At 51.1% G+C, this 20,092-nt stretch overlaps 2 protein-coding genes across 2 annotated transcripts; both read right to left on the reverse strand.

Moving 5' to 3' along the window:
* Positions 1-4,524: 4,524 nt before the first annotated feature.
* tmem121b (transmembrane protein 121B) lies at positions 4,525-5,646 on the reverse strand. Its single transcript, XM_072453549.1, has one exon. It carries the CDS (start codon positions 5,644-5,646, stop codon positions 4,525-4,527), a length of 1,122 nt encoding a protein of 373 aa, XP_072309650.1.
* Positions 5,647-6,892: 1,246 nt separating this feature from the next.
* mkrn1 (makorin, ring finger protein, 1) lies at positions 6,893-18,342 on the reverse strand. Its single transcript, XM_072453343.1, has 8 exons — positions 18,207-18,342; positions 15,205-15,336; positions 12,540-12,706; positions 12,249-12,469; positions 11,777-11,991; positions 11,164-11,274; positions 9,758-9,902; positions 6,893-8,417 (listed from the first exon to the last, which is right to left on the reverse strand). The coding sequence occupies exons 1-8, from the start codon at positions 18,278-18,280 to the stop codon at positions 8,208-8,210; spliced, it is 1,275 nt and encodes a 424-aa protein (XP_072309444.1). The 5' UTR covers positions 18,281-18,342; the 3' UTR covers positions 6,893-8,207.
* Positions 18,343-20,092: the final 1,750 nt, after the last annotated feature.

The raw sequence follows: 20,092 nt of genomic DNA on the forward strand, positions 1-20,092 counted from the left end.
GGAAATTTTAGAGCTTTATCAACCATTTCTCCACTCGAGATTTACTTTTAGACTTTACACAGTGAACTTTTCTCTTTTACTACATAACAAATTTAGGGTTTAAGAAACAGATGTTCTTACTCACCTTCCTGTGTCTTTTCGCTGAAAATTCAAATTGCCGTCACCCTGGGAGAGGCTGTGAAGCCAAACTCCTCCCGAACGGGTGCTGAGTGAAGATCTACTACCCTCACTGCCGTGGCCACGGTCTTCACAGGTTCCGGCTCCACAGCTCGTCTGTCCACGGGTCTCTTGGCATCCGGCTCGGAGGACCAAATAAAATGTCAGAGTTAAGATCAAAACATTCCAAAAACAAGATCGAAACAGTAGGCAGTTATTTTACTCGCGCAAGGAGAAATTTTTGAGGTCTTGAGCTCTCTCTGCATCTCTGAGCTCTCTCTGCATCTCAGAGTTCTCTCTGCATCTCTGAGGTCTCTCTCTGCATCTCTGAGCTCTCTCTGCATCTCTTCTCAGTTTTATTGGTTGTGAGTTTAGCAGCCCAGATTCAAGTTCACAAAACACTCCTCATGTGGTTCATGGTCTCAAGATAAACACACACAATGTTCGTTGTTTCAAGTCCTTGTCTAAACATTAACATCATATCTTCTCATGGCAAAGTAAAACAGCATGTATCTTTGGCCCAAACTTGATTTAGTGTCTAAACAGATGGATCCTCTCTGACCATCTTTCACTGCAAGAAGTAGAAGAGAAACACTTATATGAGGTTCTACTTTCATGGTTATATATCGATACAAATGATAAAACCGATGCTTTATTCACATTTTATTCCATCACTGGTGAAACCAATTGCACCTTTTATCAGAAGGTCCGGTACACAGTGGGCGGGGCCTAACCAGAGTAGGATAAATATCTGAGATCCCGGTCTTGAGGCGCAGATTGAGGACGACTCTCGGATGAGAGTTGAAATGTATCGTTTAAAAAAAAGGTCCAGATAAAACAACTGAATATATTTTCTACAATCAGCACTTTAAATAAATAAATCCAGACTTATTCTTCCATCTTTGTTTAGTTGTGTTTGTGTGTGTCTCATTGTGTGTAAAGATGGTCTTATGTCGTCTTGTGTGTGTCATTGTGTGTAAAGATGGTCTTATGTCTTCTGTCCGCTCTGGAGAGCAGCTTCAGTGAGAGACTGATCCATCCTCGCTGTGTGAAGGAAAGGTTTTATATTTATCTTTATCTTTTTATTTTTTATTTATCTATTTTATTTTATTTCCCCCCTCCATTCCCTATTAAGACAGGAGAGGAGTTTTGTTAATAAGAGTTCTGTTAAGAGTGTGTTTAGAAACTTCCTATAATCTGTATCACTTACCACCTTGGACTGGACTTCATGTTCTGTGGTCGTCACATTTGTGAGGGACAGACGGTAAGAGCTCTGATGATCTGTGTTAAAATTGTACTGGATTAAACATTTGACTGATTCTAACTTTTCTGAGGCGTGTCTTTAGAGCTTTATTACATTCTTTTGACATCAAGGGCAGATTGAGTCCAGAAAGGAATTCATATCGTCCTCTTTTTTATCTGGAATTTAATTTAAAAAAAGTTTTTATAAAATAATTAAAATACTGAATTTGGTAACGTGTCCTCTTAAGACCGCTCTGGAAGCATCACAAAGGAGGCGGAGTCTATAACGTGTCCTCTTAAGACCGCTCTGGAAGCATCACAAAGGAGGCGGAGTCTATAACGTGTCCTCTTAAGACCGCTCTGGAAGCATCACAAAGGAGGCGGAGTCTATAACGTGTCCTCTTAAGACCGCTCTGGAAGCATCACAAAGGAGGCGGAGTCTATAACGTGTCCTCTTAAGACCGCTCTGGAAGCATCACAAAGGAGGCGGAGTCTATAACGTGTCCTCTTAAGACCGCTCTGGAAGCATCACAAAGGAGGCGGAGTCTATAACGTGTCCTCTTAAGACCGCTCTGGAAGCATCACAAAGGAGGCGGAGTCTATAACGTGTCCTCTTAAGACCGCTCTGGAAGCATCACAAAGGAGGCGGAGTCTATAACGTGTCCTCTTAAGACCGCTCTGGAAGCATCACAAAGGAGGCGGAGTCTATAACGTGTCCTCTTAAGACCGCTCTGGAAGCATCACAAAGGAGGCGGAGTCTATAACGTGTCCTCTTAAGACCGCTCTGGAAGCATCACAAAGGAGGCGGAGTCTATAACGTGTCCTCTTAAGACCGCTCACTACGAAACGTCTGAGGAATAAAGTCTGGCGGTAATGCAACACTCGGATGCCAACCGCCATAAAACAACAACAACAACAACAACAACATCACAAAGGAGGCGGAGTCTGAATGTTGTCGTTCATAAGAATCAGAAACAGCTTTATTGTCAATGAAACATGTGCAACATGAAACAACTTAAATATAAATATTTAAATATTTAAATCTGTAATAGAATAAAAATAGTCTTAATAAGTTCACAAATGTACAGTAGAATTTACACATGAAGTGCAGAAAGTGACAGTTTAAGAGGTTAAAGGAAACACTTTGTGCCATAAACTTTACGAGTGAACGCGGCGAGTGAGCGGGCGCGGCGAGTGAGCGGGCGCGGCGAGTGAGCGGGCGCGGCGAGTGAACGGGCGCGGCGAGTGAGCGGGCGCGGCGAGTGAGCGGGCGCGGCGAGTGAACGGGCGCGGCGAGTGAGCGGGCGCGGCGAGTGAACGCGGCGAGGCACAACAGTGTGAGACATGGGCCTAATGTGGGACAGGGGTCTAAAGTGGGACAGGGTCCTAATGTGGGACAGGGGCCTAATGTGGGACAGGGGCCTAATGTGGGACGGTGGTCTAAAGTGGGACAGGGTCCTAATGTGGGACAGGGGCCTAATGTGGGACGGTGGTCTAAAGTGGGACAGGGGTCTAATGTGGGACAGGGGTCTAATGTGGGACAGGGGTCTAATGCGGGACGGGGGTATAAAGTGGGACAGTGGTCTAATGTGGGACAGTGGTCTAAAGTGGGACAGTGGTCTAATGTGGGACAGTGGTCTAAAGTGGGACAGTGGTCTAATGTGGGACAGTGGTCTAATGTGGGACAGTGGTCTAAAGTGGGACAGTGGTCTAATGTGGGACAGGGGTCTAAAGCGGGACAGGGGTCTAAAGCGGGACAGGGGTCTAATGTGGGACAGTGGTCTAAAGTGGGACAGTGGTCTAATGTGGGACAGTGGTCTAAAGTGGGACAGTGGTCTAAAGCGGGACAGGGGTCTAAAGCGGGACAGGGGTCTAAAGCGGGACAGTGGTCTAATGTGGGACAGGGGTCTAATGTGGGACAGGGGTCTAATGTGGGACAGGGGTCTAATGTGGGACAGGGGTCTAAAGCGGTCGCGGGGTCTAAAGTGGTCGCCCTGGGCAGCGCTGAAGAGCTCTAATCTGACCGCCTGGTGGACATTGAACTGTTTAAGTCTTTGTGCGTCCACAACCATGGACCCCTGCAGGAGCAAAGCATTGTGGGAAGCAGCCCCTGGTCGTGAGTTCAACAGAGACGTATTTACAGGAGCCACGCCCGAGCAGCAGGACCAGAGGACAGAACATTCTGTCCACGACGTCCTGAACGACACACATTTGATTATAAGACACAGAATAAAGTCTCACTTATTGCACATTTCTCGTCACATATAATTTGACACATTTCTGCTCTAAAGAAACACATAAAGTCAGAAAAAGATTCAGTCGTTTCATGTTTCAACATTTAGACTCAGAGTTATTGTCAATCTGCCTTTGTTTTTCTAGAACAGACGAAACTGAATCTTCTTCTAAACGGCCCCCTCCTGGACGAAGGAGGCGTTACACCACATGTTACAGCTCAAGTTAAAGCAAAGCACCGTTTGTGATCACGTGTCCCCCACAGCACCAACCAGGGCCCGGAGTGACCCCGGAGTGACCCCGGAGTGACCCCAGAGTGACCCCAGAGTGACCCCGGAGCCTGACCCGGGAGTGACCCCGGAGTGACCCCAGAGTGACCCCAGAGTGACCCCGGAGCCTGACCCGGGAGTGACCCCGGAGCATGACCCGGAGCCTGACCCCAGAGTGACCCCGGAGCCTGACCCCAGAGTGACCCCGGAGTGACCCCAGCGTGACCCCGGAGCATGACCCGGGAGTGACCCCGGAGCCTGACCCCGGAGTGACCCCGGAGCCTGACCCCAGAGTGACCCCGGAGCATGACCCGGGAGTGACCCCGGAGCCTGACCCGGGAGTGACCCCGGAGCATGACCCGGGAGTGACCCCGGAGCCTGACCCCGGAGTGACCCCGGAGCCTGACCCCAGAGTGACCCCGGAGCATGACCCGGGAGTGACCCCGGAGCCTGACCCCGGAGTGACCCCGGAGCCTGACCCCAGAGTGACCCCGGAGCATGACCCGGGAGTGACCCCGGAGCCTGACCCGGAGCCTGACCCCGGAGTGACCCCGGCCTCGGTCCAGGTCAGAAGTGTCTTTCTGCAGCTGACGCTCCTGGTCCAGGTCTGGACGATGCTGTGACGTCACAGCTGGTTGACCGCCAGCGTGTTGACGTAGCCGTGCGGACACATGTCGTTCTCGGAGACTCCGTGAGAAAAGTGGGCGGGGTTTGACGCGGCATGTCTGCGCCCGCCGCGCGCGGTGAGACACTGCTCCATGAGCTCGAGCGCGTGGCACGTGATCATAAACACGTTCTTAAATAAAAACACGGACACGTGCGCCCCGTGCGCGTGCACCTGGACGCAGCGCACTCCGAGCAGCGGCGCGTTCACGAGGAGTCCCGTGAAGAAGCGCGCGCACCGGGAGCGGCACGTGAGCTCGGACGCGGTGAGCTCGTGCAGCCAAATGACCGGCGCGAACAGCGCGAGGAAGAACGCGCACAGCGCCGCGTAGCGCAGCGGCGGCTCGTGCAGCTCGTGCCGCAGCAGAAGCTCCACGAGCGCAAAACTGTCCAGTAGATCCAGGCACGTGCTCAGGAAGCTGGCGTGCGCGCGGTGCCGCGTGGCTCCGGTCGCGTCCTCCGTTACCGCGCCGATGAGGCAGAAGAGCAGCGGCGCGGACAGAAGCACCGCCCCTTTGAAGCCCGTGACGCCGCACGGCACGTGCAGCGTGAGCAGCTCCAGGATGGACGTCTCCACCACCAGCACCATCTTCGGGGTGCACGCGATGACGTAGATGAGCCACGCGAGGTACGCGTACGTGAACTCCCCCAAACCGCTGCCGCGCGCGCTGTTCCGCTGGTGGAAGCCGCACGCGCGCTCGCGCTTGTTGCGCGCGTTCTTGATGAAGAAGATGAACCAGCCGGACAGAAGCACGAGGTCAGTGGCGATCCACGAGCACCAGCTCAGGTCAGTGAAGCTGATGAGGTAGAAGTCCAGCGCCGCGCCCTGAAGCGCGAGCAGCGCGAAGCACAGCGTCTTGTAGAGCGCGCGGCCGCGGGACGCGAGCGGCACCGCGCCGCCGCCGCCGCCGCCGCCGCCGCCGCCGCTGTGCATCAGCTCTGCGGACGTCATGAGTCTGTCTGAGGCCGCGGGCCGCACGCGCTCTGCGCTGGACACGGTCAGCACGAGCCCGGAGCCGGGGCACGATCCTGGAGAGGAGCCGCGGGAAGAGGCGCGGTGCGCGCGGAGCTGATGTGACGTCATCCCGCTCCTGATGCCGCGTCTGACGCAGCCGCTGACGCGAGGACGCGGCAAAGGAGCGGACTCAAGAGAAGACTATTATTATTATGAGTATTATCTTGTCTTACGCTGTTTTTATTTTATATTTTATTATTTTTTATCTTTCACTCCATCCCTTGTTGGGAAATGGGAGGTTTTGTTTATAAGAATTCTTCTATAAGTGTTTTTTAAACTTATAATTGATCTGTTCTTTTCCTCTGATCTACTGCATTGCAACAATGAAATTTCCCCATGTGGGACAATAAAGGAATATCTTATCTTAAAGGGCAAAGTCTAAAGAGTAAAATCCCAAAAACTAAGTCAAAAGAATAAAGCCCCTCCTCCCCAGGCCCCGCCCCCTCCCCAGGCCCCGCCCCTCTTGAATAAAGTGGCAGGTGCTTAAAGTGATTACGTTGCTTTTATTAAACACACATTAGATTTGAGCAGCTTTCATAAAGTCAGAGCGGTGACACTTCCTGTTATGACATCACCACCTTTGTACAACACCCACAATGCACCGCGGCAGCCGCAGCACGGCGCCGCTTCAGACGGATCACTCCACATGGCACAGACACAGGACAAAGTAGTTCCACTGGTTCAGGACGAGGGTCTGAAAGTGTTTGACACGTTTAGTGAAGCGTCTGTCGATCGAAACGTTCCTGTCACTCAAGTCTGAAAAGAACCATCAGTTTGAGGCCCATTTGACCTTTGACCTTTGAGACTTTTTCAAACGTCCAGAAAGTCATTCAAAGCAGTGAAACGAACGGCTCATGTTTGAGGTCGAGCGGTCAGAAGTGGTCCAAACACGGCACGGGGCGGAGCCAGGGTCAGTCCACGGGGCAAAGGTCACAGGGCGGAGCCAGGGTCAGTCCACGGGGCAAAGGTCACAGGGCGGAGCCAGGGTCAGTCCACGGGGCAAAGGTCACAGGGCGGTGAAAAAGTAAAAAAAGTACTTGAAAATCATCCTCTGGACAGAGCTGCAGCCATGGTAACAGGAGTAGTGACAGTAACAGTAGAAGTATAAGTAAAAGTACTTTGCTGTGTTTAAGTTCTTGGTTTGTCTAAGAATAAAAGGGTCATTTCAAAATAAATGACTAAATAAGTTCTGAGAAAAACACATGAACTGAGTCTGGTCCTGGCTCCGCCCCCGGCCCCGCTCCCGGCCTGGCTCCGCCCCCGGCCCCGCCCTGGCTCCGGCCCCACTCCCGGCCCCGCCCCCGGCCCCGCCCCCGGCCCCGCTCCTCCTGTTAAAGCCTTTAACTTTAAGTGGTAAATCACTGACGTAAGTTTTAAGTTGTTTTCGCTCATTTCCTTTGACGTTAAACTCAAAGTTCTTTGATTCATTTATTTACACGTTTTGTACAAATGAAGATGAATAAATACATGTTTCAGTGTTTGACATTTACAATGTACAAAAGTCTTAATCGCAATAAAACTATTTCACCTTTTATCGTTTCATATTTACAACGATAAACTTCTAATTTTGGGACGTTTTATTGTGATAAAATCAGAATGAAAGGTTCTCGTGAGCAGGAAGTGACCTTTAGAATTAAAACAGGAAGTGACCTTTAGAATTAAAACAGGAAGTGACCTTTAGAATTAAAACAGGAAGTGACCTTTAGAATTAAAACAGGAAGTGACCTTTAGACCAGAGCAGCGCACACTGTAAAAAAAGACGTTAAAATACTTGAATTCTGAACCTGAATCTGGATTTGACCGTTTGATTTGAGTTTCTTGATCGAGCTTCACTTCCCGACTTTGGAGACAAAACCTTTCATTTAAAGCTGCAGTGTGGAACTTTCCTGGACTCAAGCCGCGTTTGACCCGCGCTGCAGCTGACCGTTACTTCTCACATGTATTTCTACTTTTAATAAAGAAATCGAGGTGTAAATGTGAGACTGAAGCTTCTGGAATATTTATGAATAAACTCTAAACCGCCTGAAGGGGGCGGGGCTTCAGCAGGTCAATCATGTCCAATCAAACGGCCCCAACGCGGCTCAAGCCCAGATCCATGTCCTTCTGTGTGACAGGGCAGGCAGTGGTTTTGTAGTGTAGGGACTATTTTCCGCTCAAACCTTCGACCGGATCTCGTTTCTCCAACCTCCTCGTCTCCTCGCGCAGGAGGACCGGGGCCCCAGGGGCCCCCGGGGCTCGGGGCCCGGTCGAGTCGTGTCAGTTCACTATTGCAGTGTTCTGAGTGGCGTGATATTTGCTCGATCTCGTTGGTCACAGTCGTGTCACTTCCTCTTAAAGTCTCTCTGGTGTTTGGAGGTGATAAAACGGCTCTTTCTGAAATAATGTGACTTTAGTTTATTTGTGCGACAGAAAGACCAGTGATTACATAATGACCCCTGACCTCTGACCTCTGACCTCACTGCAGAGGGCTCCTGTTCGCCTCTTAAAGGGCCGGCAGCGACACGAGCGCTCTAGAGTCGTATCTGTCGTGTGAGAGGCGGAGGAGCAGCGGACGACTTCAGAGTCTTTGTGTGAAGGCGTTCGCGTGCCCCGCCCCCCTTCGCCCCGCCCACTCCGGCCTGCGGGGGGCGCTATAGGTAGATCTCGTAGAAGTCGTCGAGCTCTTCGTGAAACAGGTCCCACTCGTCCTCGGAGTCGGACGCGTCCTCGTCGGTGCCGGCCGCCAGCAACATCAGGAGCATCTCGCTGAGTTCAAAGGTCACAAGGTCCTCCTCATCGTCCAGAGAGTCTGTGCTGTCCCGCTCGTCCAGCAGGTCCCAGAGCGGGGTGCGCCTGGAGGCCTGGAGGGGAACAGCAGGAAGTCAGAGGGGAACAGCAGGAAGTCAGGGGCAAACAGCAGGAAGATGGTATATATAGTCGATGGTAAATAGTCGATGGTATATAGTCGATGGTATATAGTCGATGGTAAATAGTCGATGGTATATAGTCGATGGTATATAGTCGATGGTATATAGTCGATGGTAAATAGTCGATGGTATATAGTCGATGGTAAATAGTCGATGGTATATAGTCGATGGTATATAGTCGATGGTATATAGTCGATGGTAAATAGTCGATGGTAAATAGTCGATGGTATATAGTCGATGGTATATAGTCGATGGTAAATAGTCGATGGTAAATAGTCGATGGTAAATAGTCGATGGTATATAGTCGATGGTATATAGTCGATGGTATATAGTCGATGGTATATAGTCGATGGTATATAGTCGATGGTAAATAGTCGATGGTAAATAGTCGATGGTATATAGTCGATGGTAAATAGTCGATGGTATATAGTCGATGGTAAATAGTCGATGGTATATAGTCGATGGTATATAGTCGATGGTATATAGTCGATGGTATATAGTCGATGGTAAATAGTCGATGGTATATAGTCGATGGTAAATAGTCGATGGTATATAGTCGATGGTATATAGTCGATGGTATATAGTCGATGGTATATAGTCGATGGTATATAGTCGATGGTATATAGTCGATGGTATATAGTCGATGGTAAATAGTCGATGGTATATAGTCGATGGTAAATAGTCGATGGTATATAGTCGATGGTATATAGTCGATGGTAAATAGTCGATGGTAAATAGTCGATGGTATATAGTCGATGGTATATAGTCGATGGTATATAGTCGATGGTAAATAGTCGATGGTAAATAGTCGATGGTATATAGTCGATGGTATATAGTCGATGGTATATAGTCGATGGTAAATAGTCGATGGTAAATAGTCGATGGTAAATAGTCGATGGTATATAGTCGATGGTATATAGTCGATGGTATATAGTCGATGGTAAATAGTCGATGGTATATAGTCGATGGTAAATAGTCGATGGTATATAGTCGATGGTATATAGTCGATGGTAAATAGTCGATGGTAAATAGTCGATGGTAAATAGTCGATGGTAAATAGTCGATGGTATATAGTCGATGGTATATAGTCGATGGTATATAGTCGATGGTATATAGTCGATGGTATATAGTCGATGGTATATAGTCGATGGTATATAGTCGATGGTATATAGTCGATGGTATATAGTCGATGGTATATAGTCGATGGTATATAGTCGATGGTATATAGTCGATGGTATATAGTCGATGGTATATAGTCAATGGTATACACTCACTCTGCTGCGGCCCCCTCCGCTCGGCCTCTGTCTCGGGGGTTGCGCCTCCTCCAGGCGACCGTCGGGAAACGCGTGTTTGTAAAAACAGTTTGAACCAAAAGGACACGTCCCACGACCTTCATCAAAGTATCGACACGCTTTAGTCCTGCAATGAGAGTACTGCATTAACACTGTAAAGTACTGCATTAACACTGTAAAGTACTGCATTAACACTGTAAAGTACTGCATCAACACTGTAAAGTACTGCATCAACACTGTAAAGTACTGCATCAACACTGTAAAGTACTGCATCAACACTGTAAAGTACTGCATCAACACTGTAAAGTACTGCATTAACACTGTACTGCATTAACACTGTAAAGTACTGCATCAACACTGTAAAGTACTGCATTAACACTGTAAAGTACTGCATCATCACTGTAAAGTACTGCATCATCACTGTAAAGTACTGCATCAACACTGTAAAGTACTGCATTAACACTGTAAAGTACTGCATTAACACTGTAAAGTACTGCATCAACACTGTAAAGTACTGCATTAACACTGTAAAGTACTGCATCAACACTGTAAAGTACTGCATCATCACTGTAAAGTACTGCATCAACACTGTAAAGTACTGCATCAACACTGTAAAGTACTGCATCATCACTGTAAAGTACTGCATCATCACTGTAAAGTACTGCATCAACACTGTAAAGTACTGCATTAACACTGTAAAGTACTGCACCAACACTGTAAAGTACTGCATCATCACTGTACAGTACTGCATCAACACTGTAAAGTACTGCATCAACACTGTAAAGTACTGCATCAACACTGTAAAGTACTGCATTAACACTGTAAAGTACTGCATCAACACTGTAAAGTACTGCATCAACACTGTAAAGTACTGCATTAACACTGTAAAGTACTGCATCAACACTGTAAAGTACTGCATTAACACTGTAAAGTACTGCAGTAACACTGTAAAGTACTGCATCAACACTGTAAAGTACTGCATCAACACTGTAAAGTACTGCATCAACACTGTAAAGTACTGCATCAACACTGTAAAGTACTGCATTAACACTGTAAAGTACTGCATCAACACTGTAAAGTACTGCATTAACACTGTAAAGTACTGCATCAACACTGTAAAGTACTGCATTAACACTGTAAAGTACTGCAGTAACACTGTAAAGTACTGCATCAACACTGTAAAGTACTGCATTAACACTGTAAAGTACTGCATCAACACTGTAAAGTACTGCATCAACACTGTAAAGTACTGCAGTAACACTGTAAAGTACTGCATCAACACTGTAAAGTACTGCACTAAAACACTACAGAGTTCTGCTTTGGATTCACACCTGAGTATTTCTTTATAGTATTTCTTTGTACTTTATTGTACTGTGTATGACTTTTACCCCATTCCGTCTTTGTATTTCTGGATGAGCTTCTGTTTGTCGTCTTTGTCCTCGACCCAATATTCGCTCGGGATCACGAAGTTTGACGTGATTCGACATTCGGGACACGACCTGCACAGAACAGAAGGACCATGAGAACTGGACAGAGAGACGGGAGGGACGGGACGGAGAGACGGGGCAGTGAGTCGGGACAGAGTCGAGAGAGAGAGACGGGACAGAGAGACGGGACAGAGAGACGAGAAAGAGAGACGGGACAGAGAGACGGGACAGAGAGTCGGGACCGAGAGACGAGAGAGAGTCGGGACCAAGAGACGGGACAGAGAGAGGGGACAGAGAGGGGACAGAGAGGGGACAGAGAGAGGGGACAGAGAGACTGGACAGAGAGACGAGAGAGAGTCGGGACCGAGAGACGAGAGAGAGAGGGGGGACAGAGAGGGGGGACAGAGAGAGGGGACAGAGAGAGGGGACAGAGAGAGGGGACAGAGAGAGGGGACAGAGAGAGGGGACAGAGAGAGGGGACAGAGAGCGGGGACAGAGAGAGAGGACAGAGAGAGAGGACAGAGAGAGAGGACAGAGGGTGCAGTTTTGGTGGTTGCCGTGGTTCTCCTCTCACTTGATGATCTTGCTCTCGAACTGCTTGGCGCGCCTCCACTTGCGGATGCACTTGAGGCAGTAGCAGTGGCAGCAGTTGGACAGGATCCCGAACCTCCGCTCGCTCGGGTTCACCTTCTCGAACACCACCTCCATGCACACGCCGCACATCATGTCCTTGCTGCGCTGCACGGCGAACGACAGCTCCATGTCCTTCTCGTGAGCCTCGATGCACGCCTGAGGAGAAGAGCACGAGAGTGAGAAGAGAACCACAGCTCCAGGTGCTCCTCGTGAGCCTCGATGCACGCCTGAGGAGAAGAGCACGAGAGTGAGAAGAGAACCACAGCTCCAGGTGCTCCTCGTGAGCCTCGATGCACGCCTGAGGAGAAGAGCACGAGAGTGAGAGGAGAACCACAGCTCCAGGTGCTCCTCGTGAGCCTCGATGCACGCCTGAGGAGAAGAGCACGAGTGTCGCCCCCTGCTGGCGGCCGTACCTTGGTGTGCTCGGAGCGCTGGGAGCTGTCCGTGGGGTGGAGCACCTGGAGGCCGCACATGTCGCACACGTCGCCGTGGAGATAGGCACAGTTCAGGCCGTATCTGCACTCGCCCACCGCCGCGTACGGACACAGCGTTTTCCTCCGACTCCTGCGCTCGTCCGCGTCCACGTCCACGTCCTCGATTGGCGGCGGCGCCGGCTCCGCCTTGCCCGGGTCGCCTGGGAAACGGAGAACAGGCTCGTTTGGGTCATGTTTAGCAACAGTAACAACAACACTGGGCTCACTGACCTCGCCCGCAGTACGGCTGACCGGGCACGAACTCTGCCGCGTTGACCCAGTCCGGAGCAGGTCCTGGTGTGGACTCCGGTCTGGACTCTGGTCTGGACTGTGGCTCTGACGGCGGCCGAGCGGACGGCGAGGGCAACTCCTCACTCTTCACTTTACTGTGTTCAAACCTGAAGAAAAGACAGAAGCTCTTTAGTGTCTGGAGCGTCCTCAGGTCAAACCTCTGATCAGTCCCGTTCGTGAGTCCATCATGGGCCAGTGTCGGCGGCGGGCCAGTGTCGGCGGCGGGCCAGTGTCGGCGGCGGGCCAGTGTCGGCGGCGGGCCAGTGTCGGGGGCGGGCCAGTGTCAGTCATGTTTAAAGTGGTCCATGGCTTGTAATGTAAGATCTGCTGTGGACCGCCACAAGGGTCAGTCCTCGGACCAACACGTTTCACGCTCGCATGTTGGGGCTGTTCCTCGTGTCTGTATTATACTGTTAGGGATCATCTCAAAATGGGTTGAAGCTGAAAAGACGTAATTTTTTTCGTCTCTCTCTAGACCCCCTCCCCCCTCAAAAGACTTAAGTCTGGCTTCACATCAAATGTTACGCGTTGATAAAACGATAGTAGCTTGATAGACCTGTTCACCTTTAGTCCCTGAACATCCTTTGGTCTGTTTATCAGTTGAAGTTACTGCATGTTTGTTTACTCAATCCACATGGTCCACGGCGCGCCGTGGCCAGCGCGGGGAACGGGGCGGGTGCTCCCTCGCACGGGCCACTGCGCGCCGTGCTCCCCCGTACGCACTCCCCGTGCTCCGCGCACGCACCCACTGCCTAATGTCGGCCTAATGCTCGTTGCTGAGAAAGTTTTTTAGCATTTCAAAACAATGACTGCCACAACGATGTATTGAAGCTTCAAAGCAACAAAAAGATGAAATGTAGGTTCAACCCCCCCCCCAGGCCCCGCCCCCCCAGGCCCCGCCCCCCCAAGACGAAAAATATTACATCTTTTCAGCTTCAACCCATTTTGAGATGATCCCTTATTGCGGCTCTTTTGCAGTGTTTTCTGGAATCATCACGTTTAGAGTTAAAAACAGCTCTGAACGTTACCATAGCAGCAGATTCAATGGACTTCCTGTGTCTGAGAACAAGACGCTACGTCTCATTCGATGGGAACTTCCTGGAGTTAGCGCCAGCGTCAGTGGGGGAGCTAGCGTTAGCCGCAGTTAGCTTTAGCCTCCAAACACTACAAACTCTAAAAACGACAGTGCTGTTCGGGAGTAACACCAAAGCAGCAGAACAAGACCACGTGGAGAAGATGGTGGACCAGAATGCACCACAAACGCCGCGCGGGCCACAACAGTTCCACAATGAAACGTTTCATGTCACTACAAATGTCCCAGAGTGAACTTTAGAGTTTAGAGTCAGACACTGGATCGTTAGTATTCATATAAGCGTGAGACAGAGTCAATGTATGCGGATGAACCTGCCGACCCTGCCGTGGGAGCAGACCGGGAGGAGTGAGAGAGGCTAGAGAGGCCGTCGCCATGGTGACCTGCAGTAACACACACCCAGCTGCGGCCGCCATGTTGTGACTGTGAAGGTTCCACTGGAGGATTAATATATATTACCCTATTTTCTGGACTATAAGTCGCACTTTTTTTCATAGTTTTGGCCGGGGTGCAACTTATATTTATACTTATACTCTGGAGCGACTTATATATTACTTACTTACTTTACTTTCTTCTCTATTATGCATTGATTTGGCTGGTGCGACTTATATTCCGGAAAATAGCTATAGCTCATGTTTAACCACAATACAGCTAACACGCTAACACGCCGACACGCTAACACGCCAACACGCCGACACGCTAACACGCCAACACGCCAACACGCTAACACGCTAACACGCTTCAGTCGTGCGTACTGGGACGGAGGAATGTGGAGACTTTAGCTTTTCTTACAATCACAAGATGGCGGCCGGCGTTGCCACGGCAACAGGAGCCGGGCTCTCTGGTTTTCTGGCGGCTCGTTGGGGACAGACAGACTAAAGCTAAAGACGGAGCGCTAACAGAGTCTGGGACGCAGGAGACAAAAGGCACAGGACAAAGACACAGCGCCTCCTGAGGCCCGCGCCCCCCCTCCACGTGCAGCCTGAGGAGAGAGCGGGGGGGGGGGGTCCAGATCTGGTCCAGACCCCCGCACTCCCCCCGCAGAGGGAGGAGGAGGTGTGAAGTGATGCTCAGGGTTAAACGAGGACACAACCACACTCTGGATCTGAACCTCTAAACCTTTGTCTGGAGCTGAGGACCAGGCCCAGACCCGGCCCAGACCCGGCCCAGACCCGGAACCGGCCCAGACCCGGAACCGGCCCAGACCCCGCTCAGACCCAGACCAGGCCCAGACCCCGCCCAGACCCCGCCCAGGCCCAGACCGCCTGTCAATCGGACTCATGGTTCCAGATCCAAAGCGTGTGGTCAGAAGCGTGTGGTCAGAGCTGTTCCTCTGATGCTCCTCCCTCTTTGTCACTTCCTGTCTGTGATGTCACATTCTCGTCTCTCGACAGCGACGCAAATAAACCACGTTCAGCTCAAATGAAGAGCGCGAAGACACGTGTGAGGTATGACATCATCACCAAGAGAAGTGAGTGACAGGTGTGTGAAGCACCAGAAGGCCCCGCCCCTCACCTGCAGCGTTCGCCGTACGCACACGCCCCCTTCTGGTAGAACTTGCAGATCATGTTGGCCGGTCTGCTGCTCATCAGGTCGTGAGAGTAGCGGCAGTTTTCTCCCTCTTTACACAGACCGTGCATGAAGTACCTGCAAGAGTGAGAAACAACAGCTTAAACCTGAGAAACAACAGCGTAAACCTGAGAAACAACAGCTTAAACCTGAGAAACAACAGCTTAAACCTGAGAAACAACAGCGTAAACCTGAGAAACAACAGCTTAAACCTGAGAAACAACAGCTTAAACCTGAGAAACAACAGCTTAAACCTGAGAAACAACAGCTTCAGTGCGAGAAACGACAGCTTCACACGCATGACACGCAGCATAGGCATGACACGCAGCACAGGCATGACACGCAGCACACGCATGACACGCAGCACACGCATGACACGCAGCACACGCATGACACGCAGCACACGCATGACACGCAGCAAACAGCATGACACGCAGCAAACAGCATGACACGCAGCACAGGCATGACACGCAGCACAGGCATGACACGCAGCACACGCATGACACGCAGCACACGCAGCACAGGCATGACACGCAGCACAGGCATGACACGCAGCACAGGCATGACACGCAGCACACGCATGACACGCAGCACAGGCATGACACGCAGCACACGCATGACACGCAGCACACGCATGACACGCAGCACAGGCATGACACGCAGCACACGCATGACACGCAGCACACGCATGACACGCAGCACAGGCATGACACGCAGCACAGGCATGACACGCAGCACACTCATGACACGCAGCACACGCATGACACGCAGCACAGGCATGACACGCAGCACACGCATGACACGCAGCACAGGCATGACACGCAGCACAGGCATGACACGCAGCACACGCATGACACGCAGCACAGGCATGACACGCAGCACAGGCATGACACGCAGCACAGGCATGACACGCAGCACACGTATGACACGCAGCACACGCATGACACGCAGCACAGGCATGACACGCAGCACAGGCATGACACGCAGCACACGCATGACACGCAGCACACGCATGACACGCAGCACACGCATGACACGCAGCACACGCATGACACGCAGCACACGCATGACACGCAGCAAACAGCATGACACGCAGCACAGGCATGACACGCAGCACACGCATGACACGCAGCACACGCATGACACGCAGCAAACAGCATGACACGCAGCACAGGCATGACACGCAGCACAGGCATGACACGCAGCACACGCATGACACGCAGCACAGGCATGACACGCAGCACACGGATGACACGCAGCACAGGCAGCACAGGCATGACACGCAGCACAGGCATGACACGCAGCACACGCAGCACAGGCATGACACGCAGCACAGGCATGACACGCAGCACAGGCATGACACGCAGCACAGGCATGACACGCAGCACAGGCATGACACGCAGCACACGCAGCACAGGCATGACACGCAGCACAGGCATGACACGCAGCACAGGCATGACACGCAGCACACGCATGACACGCAGCACACGCATGACACGCAGCACAGGCATGACACGCAGCACAGGCATGACACGCAGCACACGCATGACACGCAGCACAGGCATGACACGCAGCACACGCATGACACGCAGCACACGCATGACACGCAGCACAGGCATGACACGCAGCACAGGCATGACACGCAGCACAGGCATGACACGCAGCACACTCATGACACGCAGCACACGCATGACACGCAGCACAGGCATGACACGCAGCACACGCATGACACGCAGCACAGGCATGACACGCAGCACACGCATGACACGCAGCACAGGCATGACACGCAGCACAGGCATGACACGCAGCACACGTATGACACGCAGCACACGTATGACACGCAGCACAGGCATGACACGCAGCACAGGCATGACACGCAGCACACGCATGACACGCAGCACACGCATGACACGCAGCACACGCATGACACGCAGCAAACAGCATGACACGCAGCACAGGCATGACACGCAGCACAGGCATGACACGCAGCACACGCAGCACAGGCATGACACGCAGCACACGGATGACACGCAGCACACGCATGACACGCAGCACACGCATGACACGCAGCACAGGCAGCACAGGCATGACACGCAGCACACGCAGCACAGGCATGACACGCAGCACACGCAGCACACTCATGACACGCAGCACACGCATGACAGATTTGTTATTTTCTCAGTTGACGTGTGCGTCTCTGTCAGAGGTTTATACTTCAGACGTTTGGTCTTTATGAAGGACACGGGCCATTTAGGCTTTTACAAAAAGACATTTAATGAATATTTAATAGAAAAATATATACTATATTTATATATCATCATCATCATCATTATAATAATAAGATATTTATTATTGTTGTTAAAATCGACCGTGATCAGATCCTCAAACTGTGTTAAACACTTTCTGGTCTGGACTTTAGAAACTGATGCAGTTAAAGGGTCTTTTTTATAAAGGGTCTTTTAAAGGGTCTTTTAAAGGGTCTTTTAAAGGGTCTACACTCGAGTGAAATGAGTGTCAGTTTAACACGTCATTTTCGCAGCACCTTTAATAATAAATCACAGAAGAATGTTTGTTTTGGACCGAGTCAAACTTCTTACGTCATTGTGTCTCATGAGAGTCACTAAGAGAAAAGACGAGGCCGTGACGTGACGGAGGAGCTCAGCGGGAAACGGGCTCGGTGCAGCGGGCTGGAGCTGCTCTGAGCGCCCGGAGCCCGGAGCCCGGAGCCCGGAGCCCGGAGCCCGGAGCCCGGAGCCCGGAGCCCGGAGCCCCTGCGTTAGCACGGAGCTAGCCTTTAGCCGCTAACAGGCGCTAACAGGCTAACAGCTGAGCGGAGCGAGGCGCCGCTGTCAGCCGCCCTCCGCGCACTCCACGGCGGCTCCGCGGGCTCCGGGGCCTCGGTAAAGCCTCGGGGGTCGACGTGGATCCACTGCGGGCCCGTGTCTCACCTGCAGGTTACGTGTTTGGTCCAGCCGCCCGTCCCCGCCGGAGCTGCCGTGGACGCTGCCGCTGCCTCCGCCATCGCTGTTTATGTCGAACCCGCGGCCGGATGTGCCGCGCTCGGCCTTTTCCGCCAGCGCTCGGGCTTTACACTCGACAGGTTTTGCGGAGACACTAAACTGCTCAAACATGTCTGAATAAATTAGAATTGTAATAAATGATCAATAAACTTAAATCATATGGATGAATATGAAGAAAATAGAATTGTGGATAAAACCCACGTGAAAGTGCGTTTAGAGCTGAACACACTGTAACCAGGACATGAACACCACAGAGCTGAACACACTGTAACCAGGACATGAACACCACAGAGCTGAACACACTGTAACCAGGACATGAACACCACAGAGCTGAACACACTGTAACCAGGACATGAACACCACAGAGCTGAACACACTGTAACCGGGACATGAACACCACAGAGCTGAACACACTGTAACCAGGACATGAACACCACAGAGCTGAACACACTGTAACCAGGACATGAACACCACAGAGCTGAACACACTGTAACCGGGACATGAACACCACAGAGCTGAACACACTGTAACCGGGACATGAACACCACAGAGCTGAACACACTGTAACCAGGACATGAACACCACAGAGCTGAACACACTGTAACCAGGACATGAACACCACAGAGCTGAACACACTGTAACCAGGACATGAACACCACAGAGCTGAACACACTGTAACCGGGACATGAACACCACAGAGCTGAACACACTGTAACCAGGACATGAACACCACAGAGCTGAACACACTGTAACCAGGACATGAACACCACAGAGCTGAACACACTGTAACCGGGACATGAACACCACAGAGCTGAACACACTGTAACCAGGACATGAACACCACAGAGCTGAACACACTGTAACCGGGACATGAACACCACAGAGCTGAACACACTGTAACCAGGACATGAACACCACAGAGCTGAACACACTGTAACCAGGACATGAACACCACAGAGCTGAACACACTGTAACCGGGACATGAACACCACAGAGCTGAACACACTGTAACCGGGACATGAACACCACAGAGCTGAACACACTGTAACCGGGACATGAACACCACAGAGCTGAACACACTGTAACCGGGACATGAACACCACAGAGCTGAACACACTGTAACCGGGACATGAACACCACAGAGCTGAACACACTGTAACCAGGACATGAACACCACAGAGCTGAACACACTGTAACCAGGACATGAACACCACAGAGCTGAACACACTGTAACCGGGACATGAACACCACAGAGCTGAACACACTGTAACCGGGACATGAACACCACAGAGCTGAACACACTGTAACCGGGACATGAACACCACAGAGCTGAACACACTGTAACCAGGACATGAACACCACAGAGCTGAACACACTGTAACCAGGACATGAACACCACAGAGCTGAACACACTGTAACCGGGACATGAACACCACAGAGCTGAACACACTGTAACCAGGACATGAACACCACAGAGCTGAACACACTGTAACCAGGACATGAACACCACAGAGCTGAACACACTGTAACCAGGACATGAACACCACAGAGCTGAACACACTGTAACCAGGACATGAACACCACAGAGCTGAACACACTGTAACCAGGACATGAACACCACAGAGCTGAACACACTGTAACCAGGACATGAACACCACAGAGCTGAACACACTGTAACCGGGACATGAACACCACAGAGCTGAACACACTGTAACCGGGACATGAACACCACAGAGCTGAACACACTGTAACCGGGACATGAACACCACAGAGCTGAACACACTGTAACCAGGACATGAACACCACAGAGCTGA

Source organism: Eucyclogobius newberryi, unplaced genomic scaffold (assembly GCF_026437365.1).
Source record: "Eucyclogobius newberryi isolate DKJ021-1_F unplaced genomic scaffold, fEucNew1.0.hap1 SCAF_2, whole genome shotgun sequence".
Classification (NCBI taxonomy): domain Eukaryota; kingdom Metazoa; phylum Chordata; class Actinopteri; order Gobiiformes; family Gobiidae; genus Eucyclogobius; species Eucyclogobius newberryi.